The 7,803-nt window shown below is 43.9% G+C and overlaps 3 protein-coding genes across 3 annotated transcripts; 2 read left to right on the plus strand and 1 right to left on the minus strand.

The window, feature by feature from the left end:
- Window positions 1-250: 250 nt before the first annotated feature.
- On the plus strand, window positions 251-1,724 carry BDB00DRAFT_844544 (uncharacterized protein). The gene is made up of 2 exons (XM_053125019.1): window positions 251-1,046; window positions 1,119-1,724. Exons 1-2 carry the CDS (start codon window positions 312-314, stop codon window positions 1,668-1,670), a joined length of 1,287 nt encoding a protein of 428 aa, XP_052975528.1. The 5' UTR covers window positions 251-311; the 3' UTR covers window positions 1,671-1,724.
- A 1-nt stretch (window position 1,725) lies between these two features.
- Window positions 1,726-3,762, minus strand: BDB00DRAFT_844546 (uncharacterized protein). Its single transcript, XM_053125020.1, has 5 exons — window positions 3,263-3,762; window positions 2,813-3,184; window positions 2,493-2,714; window positions 2,301-2,416; window positions 1,726-2,193 (listed from the first exon to the last, which is right to left on the minus strand). Exons 1-5 carry the CDS (start codon window positions 3,665-3,667, stop codon window positions 1,956-1,958), a joined length of 1,353 nt encoding a protein of 450 aa, XP_052975529.1. The 5' UTR covers window positions 3,668-3,762; the 3' UTR covers window positions 1,726-1,955.
- A 2,969-nt stretch (window positions 3,763-6,731) lies between these two features.
- BDB00DRAFT_844552 (uncharacterized protein) lies at window positions 6,732-7,011 on the plus strand. The gene is made up of 2 exons (XM_053125021.1): window positions 6,732-6,810; window positions 6,895-7,011. The coding sequence occupies exons 1-2, from the start codon at window positions 6,750-6,752 to the stop codon at window positions 7,002-7,004; spliced, it is 171 nt and encodes a 56-aa protein (XP_052975530.1). The 5' UTR covers window positions 6,732-6,749; the 3' UTR covers window positions 7,005-7,011.
- The last annotated feature ends 792 nt before the right edge of the window (window positions 7,012-7,803 follow it).

Genomic DNA, 7,803 nt, shown 5'->3' on the forward strand with positions numbered 1-7,803 from the left:
GCACTAGGGTACTGACAAATATGATGGAACCGTTACTGGGAAATTGCATTATAACTAGCTTTTTTATACTATCATAATTAAACTAGAAATCTAACATACTTTTAAATAAGCTACAGTGTAGATCAAAGAATAAGTTTATATATAGAATGTAGTCCAATATAGCTCAACCAAAAGTGATGCATGTACTGTGAGGTTTCAATATCAGTAACTAGGAAATTAGCAATTCGCATTTCAAATAGCGTTTTTTTAACAAAAACGCGACTTTCGTTTCCTTCGTTCACTGATCTCCCGTCTTTCTAAAAAAAACAACAATGGAGGAAACCCAGGATATGATTGACGAAGTGAAGCAGCTTTTAACGCTTGCACCGGACGATGCCAGCTTACAGTCTTTGCTCGATCAGCTGCACTTGACTCTCAATGAACAACAAGAACAACAACAAGAAAAGCAGCAAGAGTCTTCAAAAACAGAATCATGCGTGATACCATTCTCCATTGACGGTCACTGCTATTTGCTTCCAGCCATCGTTATAAAAAGTGATGATGCACACAGCACTGTGTTTGTCGTTACGCCTATTACACAAACAACTATACCGTGTTCTGCATTCCTTAGCGGACAACCTTGTACTTGCACAACACACGGCATGACCATCCCTACTGACGAGCTACTGCCCATGGAAGCACTGATGCAGGACGATTACCATTTGGACGACTGTGTATGGGTCAAAGATGATAACAGCGGACTCTATGTCAAGGCAACGGTAGAAGATCATCTAGCAACAGGCGAATGGCGAGTGCAAATCGTTTCTACGCGTCAAAATAAAACAGTCAGTGCTTTAATACCCGTGAAGGATTTGCTAAAAGAGGAATCACCGCAACAAATGGACAACGATGACGAGGAGAACAACGAGGAAGACGAAGTATCAGATCAAGAATATGGTATCAGCATACTTCATCATCATCAACAACAGTCGGAAAATTGGGCGAGCTGGCAGGAACACACCACTGGATTTGGCGCTAAGATGCTTGCCAAGATGGGATATGTTACAGTAAGTTTGTATGAGCCGTTTGGATTTCGAGACATAAAGCGCGTACACGCGTTGTGTGGATTTCGTTTATAGGGACAAGGGCTCGGTCGAGGAAATCAAGGGCGAGTGGACCCAGTCCCAGCAACCAAGCGGCGAGCTGGAGATCGGGTTGGACTAGGTTCTTTAGCTGGCATTGCTTCTAAAAAAGAAACAAAAGTAATCAACAAGAAAAAGCAACAACTGAAATCGATACCCCGTCGTGCTGGTCACCAGGATATGTTTGCCACGATGAACAAGATGCTTGTCAGCGATAGTGCAACGTCTACTACTGCCTCCATGTCATCATCCTCTACCTCATTCAAGGAACAAGAACACAATATCGCTACTATTGGAAGATCGACAGCAGATCCAAAGTCAAGCCAGCGCGATTTGGCAAAACTGCAAACCAAAATTGCTGGAACAGAAAACGAGTTGGCTCGAGCGATGGAAGCGATACGTCGTAATAAGGGAACATTGACGGAGAATCAGTTTAAAGATCAAGCGAAATTGATCGGACAGCGATTGGATGGACTTAAAGCACAAGCGAGCACATTGCAGGGCAGTATCAAACGGACCACAGATCGAGAAAAGATGTATACATTTTGAACGATAGCATGTCGTCCACTCATACGCATTAGATAATACATTTTAACATTTAAAGTCTTTTTTGTGATCTTTATGTGTGTATGAAGTGTATGAAGGGAAGGGAGTTGCTGACAGTACAGATCTTGCTTGTGAGTGGCGTGCGTGTATATTATTGACAGTGTACATCATTTGGAATAATTAGGGAAGAGTACGAGACCGGATAACCGTGATGTGGCGTAGTGTGAATGTGTGTGTGTGTGGGGGGGGGGCATAATGTAATCATGATGGTGGGGTTTTCTATATTATTCATTTGGTGGATAAGTCGACTTCATCACCTGCAACAAACACGCGCTTGACCTGCACTTCGCCAGTAGAATCGTCAAGGAACACAAAGTCTGCGTCAGCACCAACGTTCAGAGTACCTTTTCGGTCAGAAATGCCAAGCAGCTCTGCAGGATGCAATGTGGCAGCCTCGACGGCTTCTATTACAGTACAGTTTGTGAACTTTTGGAACTTTCGGATGCATTCATCGATCGTTACAGTGCTACATGGTCGGAATGACAATTCAGTTGTGATGCTCCTGTGATACAATGCTTGACGTCCACCATCCTTCCGCCCCCCAAGCTATGACGTAATAGTTATCTTCTTTACCTTCCTGCCAATGTGCTCGTGCCCTTGATGTAGGCAGCACCATTGTGATCGACAGCAACATCACGACCACCAAGGGAGTACGTGCCAGCAGGTAGACCCATGGCTGATAGAGCATCCTATTATTGCACTCTTTAGTCTCTTTCCGTTCCTCTAAACTTGTATTAGCCCCACACAATCTGCGCTCCAACTTACAGTAACCAAGACAGCTCCGGTCGGATGCGAATAGTAGGCAATACGGACGGAGTTGGGATGGACATGGACACCATCACAAATGATACCGTAGAATGGACGAGGATCAGGCTTGGTACGGCAAGGGGAAGTGTCAGAGGGCTCGGGATGGCCTTTGGATGATTCAGGAATGGGAAGGTCAGCTGCACCCAGCACACCGATTAACCCAGGGTCACGATGGTGAAACTAAAAAACGAAACGAGAAACAAGAACACATCGATGAGTTTTTCTCCTTTGCGCAACTGTTTTACAGCAAAGGAGAGAAGACGACAGTAACGACTTACAGCTTGCATGGCATTGAACAGATGGGTAATGCTGGTTGCACCTTGGACAACGGCTCGTTCAGCCTCGGCGATCTTGCAGGCGGTGTGACCCAGCGCCACCTTGACACCACGGGCAACGAGGTCAGGGATGGCATCAGCAACACCACTCAGCTCAGGAGCGAGCGTCATGATACTGACTGCCTCGCTGCCCTTCTTGAGCTCAGAGCCATAGGCGTCGTCAAAGTCCTCGATGCCGTTTTCAGCGGTTCGGAAAACGGCCTGCTTGTGCGCACCCTTTTTTTCGACGGAAATGAAGGGTCCTTCCACATGGGCGCCGAGAATTTCCGCCCCGCCAGCAGCTGAACCCTTGCGGGCATTCAAGTGGGGCAATACCTGAAACAATTTTTTTCAGTACTCGTTCTCGTTGTGTGTGTATGTATGTGTGTGTGTGTGTGTGTGTGGGAAGTCTACCTTTTGATACACTGCTGGTTCAGAGCTCACAACCGTAGGACAGAAAGAAGTGCATCCATACTGCAGCAGTCCCTTGGCAACGGTGTCGACATCAGCTTGGATCTTTTCATCGGATCCCTCATGGTCGGCAAAGTCAATGCCATAGGCACCGTTGATTTGGGTATCAATAAAGCCGGGAACAACAAGCATGCCCTTGGCATCGATGATCTTGTCAGCCTCTCGCAGATGGTCAAAGAACAGGTTCTGTGGGTTGATGATCTTGCCGTTCTGGAACCACAGATAAGAGCCCTCCACGATCTCATGGTTCATCAACAGTCGGGCATTGACAATCTTGTATATGGGGCTGGAGCAGCACTTTTTGTCGTTTTGAATGGGGCACATGTTCAGCTTGAGATGTGTGGGCATGTGGAAAAAGTGCGGGATCTGTTTTTTGGAGCGGTAGTAAGGAAAGAAGAAGAAGAAGAAGAAGAAGAAGAGGGAACGAGAGAAAAAGGGCAAAGAACAGGGTGCAGCTGGAAAAATTACTGCGGCGGACTTTTGACGATTATGTAATTTTCCAGGGTCCCCAAATCGAGCAATCTGAGTCACTCACACACAAAGGTGAGAAAAAAAGGGTCCCTGATGACGAACGGGGTTTTGTTGACTAAGCACCCCCGATTGTTCAGGCAGCTAACCGAATAGGAAAAACCTGTTGCTTATACGATTATCCAGGGTCAACGACTTTTTTGTTTTCTCTCTCCCTCTTCGAGTCTCTCTGTCTGTGCGCCTGCAGAAACGTCATTGATTGCACGCCTGGGAGCATCTTGTGATTTTTCTATTGGCTGATCTGTATTTTAGTTTTGATCACCGGCTTTGCTGTTTTTCATCATCTACCCCAAAAAAAGCATGCCTGCTTTCATTTGATTTTTACACAGCACACAATCTCTATTCGCAAGCTGCGCCTTTCCTCCCGGTCATCAAATCATGACACAGTTCTGTCCAACAATAATAATGTTGTAGCAACGACAGTGCATTCATGAACACACTATAATATTCTTTTATATAGCTTATTATGTAACTCATTTGTATCACTGTGGTAATGAGAAAAATTAGTCAAAGCCTGTTGTTTGAAAATATGAGAAAGATGGTTGTATCATCCGCGATATTCGCTAGAATAAGGGGACATCGCTACAACTGTCAGAACGCCCTCTGCTGGTCCGTTTTTCCTATGAATTGCAACGTCCGAATGGCCTTGGATACACCATATACAGCGGAACCGCCGAAAGGTTGCTCGGCCAGCCATACATGTTGCTGGTTGTTGCGAATCGGATGTGATACCAGTTGTTGCGTGACGTTGCTACATAAAAGCTTCGTTTGTGATGCGCAGAGCGTTTTCCTTTGCATTGGATTTTGGTCTTTCGCTTGATTTTTTGTTTTGCTCACTTCATCTTATCAGCGATTTTAAGTCGCCATGCCGCCAGGTGATGAACGTGACACGCAACGGAGGTCATTTACAAGCAAGTGGAAACAATGCCAACACAGCTGGCGCTGCTACTGATGCTGTTGCTGGAGTCGTCATCAACGACAGGTTGCAGTTTCCGTACGAGATTCTATGTTTGTGTCCTTAGCCAGCTGGACATTGATTCTGCGTGCAGGTGCACCAAGATCTGTTGAGCGTGGCGTACATACCAGAATAATAGAATGCCATGAATCATGATAAAGGTTATCTAGTGGGCAATGTCACTGATAGGTGCTGTATGTTCTATTATCGTACTAGTCCGCTCGGACTACCTTGATGCTCAACGGAACTGGTTTGAATTAACACTAGACGTAGGCCCAGGTATTGACAGTTTGACCTAATTGCTAAAACGGAGCCTCCTTAAATGTCGCTCCAGTAAACTTCATTTTGCCCTTGTCACGCAAACATGTTGGATGAGTAGTTGCCCCTTGGGAGAGACCATGACACGTCAATAAGGGAATGTATTCAAGTGGGAAAAGCTTGAACGAATGATGTGAAGGTCCCGATAGGTGCGTCCATAATGATTTCACCAAGCATAACCAGCAATTCGACATGAGCACGTTGCTCAAGTGAACTTCGGCTATCACCAATGAAAATGTTGCGCTGTATAAAAGTAGCAAAAAGATGGTTAAAGAGAGACAGGTCGGCGAAGTAGAAGAAGATGCAAATGGATAATTTTATTCGTCTTTCTGATATGTTTATTGGAGTTTAATTGGTCTGCTGAAAACATCAGTAATTGATTAACCATATAATAGACGCAAAAATACAGCATAGGCTATGTAGTAACTGTATCTAGTGGAGAAAAGTGAAGAGCTGTACATCGAATACTGATCTTTTTATGGAATATATGATATATCATTTATATTGCGCACAGGAAGATAAGATACATACTTGTTGTTGAGCCTACCGTGTACAGCACCTTCTTCAGGGATGCGTGTAAAACAAGTACCATTGTGTGAGTAACTCTGTGAAGCACCATTTAAAACGCGCCGCTGATGATATTCGTGCGTTCTGCTTGGCACCATTTGGAAGCCGGTGTTGCTATTTGCCCTCGAGCACACTGGACAGAAGCACGCAACTAACAATTCGTTGCGATTGAGGTCCATTGTGCCAAAAAAAAAAGTAGAGATTAAGAGCAAGTCGAAGTGTCCAGTAGTAGTACAGAGCCCCTCTTATATTTTAATACATCTGTATGCTTCTACATATCTTCTACTATAACACATTATGCACTTCCTACTTTGTGTTTTTTCTATCACATGTTACACTCTCTGTAATGATACACATTTACACTAAAGAGTCGGGGGATATGGTTTTTGCATAACAAGGTGTAAACAATATGGGGGACCATGTCTATATTAACGTTGTAACATGCATAACTAAAACAAAGACGAATGTGTGAACCAAAAAAGCGGATGTCCTTTTACGTACGTAGTGATAAATAATATTTTGTCGATAGAGCCAACAACTGAGGCACCACGCGTACTTTCAGTAGTTCATGTATGTAATTATTATTATTCCTCGAGTCGTTTTACAAAGCAGAGAAAATGGAAGGAAAAAGAGGAGAAAGTTCATGTAAAGCATCAACACGCGTACATACATGTTGTACACACTGTATTGTCTTATGTATCGTGGACATTTCGCAGATGAACAGATTGTCGATGAGCTCTTTGCCAAGGTTGACGAATAACTGATTGAATCCAGGTGTGTTAATTGGGACATTAGATATTGGCGTCAATTAACAGACTGCGCCTATAGACCCAACTTTGAAATTGGTGATCTTGAAAGGTATGGTATGGTTTTGTAGTTTGGGTGAATGTATGGGAGAAAGCCAACGCGGGTCATGTTATGGTCCTTCATATTGATCACTTATACAGGAAGTTGCTGCTTAATCCGAAAGGAAACTATCAAACCTCTTTTGTCCCATGTACCTTCAATGGGAAGGGGATAGATCAAGACAAGGGCACAGCTTAAACGACAAGAAAGATAGCTATGCATGCGCTCAATTTGCGATTTGGTTATCCCATCCGCACTACTAATTATGTAAGCTATGGTAATGGATACTACTGCTCTTCAGGTTCGTTCGCTACATCGACCCCATGTATATGTGCATCTCAACTCTTATTCGCTTTATTAGCTGTTCGTCATAGGTTTACCTCAGAAGAAGACAATGGGGGTTTCTCTCGTCTCGTCAACTTTGATCGTATATATCAGCGTGATGATGAAACGAACGTGCTCCGTTACTAACACAGGGCCAAATATGGGTAAATGCTATTGTGCGCGTATTCAAGGATCCAACAAGCTTGCTGTGGCATGATTTCATTAGATAAGAGTGGATATATTGAAGCAGGAATTTGATCCTCACACTTTGCTCATTTTACTTATTTCCTTTCTTTTGATGCTATAGCTATGATTCAAAAAAAAAAAATTGATCTCGTAGGCATGGAAAATGCCGGATTTTCAAGATACCTCAATGTTTTATTGCAGCTAATTTTCCACACCAAAATTTTTGAATGAAGCACCCGCAGCAGAAAAGAGCATTCTCGCAGGACTACAACTATTTTTCTTTCATTTGCAATCCTCCCCTAAAGCAGTAGGTACTGTAAGGGAGAGAATATGTACATACCCACTTTGTCTAGCATCGCTGATTTTCCCGCGCGCCACCTCCACAGTACCGTCGTCGCTAAGTACCGTTACATGTACACCAGCTCGTCGATTTATGATGTCGTTTCTAGGCGATGTCACTTGGAGATAAACTTGCCGACTACTCCAGGCATCCAAAGCTGCATAGTGTACTTGCTCGTCAGTAAGTCGACCTTCCCAGTTGCCTTGTTGTAAATCCTTGGATAGACGATGTTGTACAATTGTTGCACACATATTGCCAGACTTTTGATCCAGTAATTAGTTTGCATTTGTACTCGTTGCATATTGTCAACAGGTCCACGACAATGGATGCTTGAAGGTCATTGAATTGTTGAGGAGAAGATTGTGAAAGCCGAGTGATATCATTTTCGATGTTACGCCCAACCTTGATGATATCTTTGCG

Source organism: Zychaea mexicana (genome assembly GCF_025766255.1).
Source record: "Zychaea mexicana strain RSA 1403 chromosome Unknown BDB00scaffold_92, whole genome shotgun sequence".
Classification (NCBI taxonomy): Eukaryota; Fungi; Mucoromycota; class Mucoromycetes; order Mucorales; family Lichtheimiaceae; genus Zychaea; species Zychaea mexicana.

Excerpts from the sequence above, each read along its gene's own strand:
- BDB00DRAFT_844544 (XM_053125019.1), top strand. The coding sequence starts at position 312 with ATGGAGGAAACCCAGGATATGATTGACGAAGTGAAGCAGCTTTTAACG. Across the intron at positions 1,047-1,118 it reads CCAAGATGGGATATGTTACA|GGACAAGGGCTCGGTCGAGG; the intron begins GTAAGTTTGTAT and ends TTTCGTTTATAG.
- BDB00DRAFT_844552 (XM_053125021.1), top strand. The coding sequence starts at position 6,750 with ATGCATGCGCTCAATTTGCGATTTGGTTATCCCATCCGCACTACTAAT. Across the intron at positions 6,811-6,894 it reads TACTAATTATGTAAGCTATG|CTGTTCGTCATAGGTTTACC; the intron begins GTAATGGATACT and ends TCGCTTTATTAG.
- BDB00DRAFT_844546 (XM_053125020.1), bottom strand. The coding sequence starts at position 3,667 with ATGCCCACACATCTCAAGCTGAACATGTGCCCCATTCAAAACGACAAA. Across the intron at positions 2,715-2,812 it reads TGTTCAATGCCATGCAAGCT|TTTCACCATCGTGACCCTGG; the intron begins GTAAGTCGTTAC and ends TTCGTTTTTTAG. Across the intron at positions 2,417-2,492 it reads CCGGAGCTGTCTTGGTTACT|GATGCTCTATCAGCCATGGG; the intron begins GTAAGTTGGAGC and ends GTGCAATAATAG.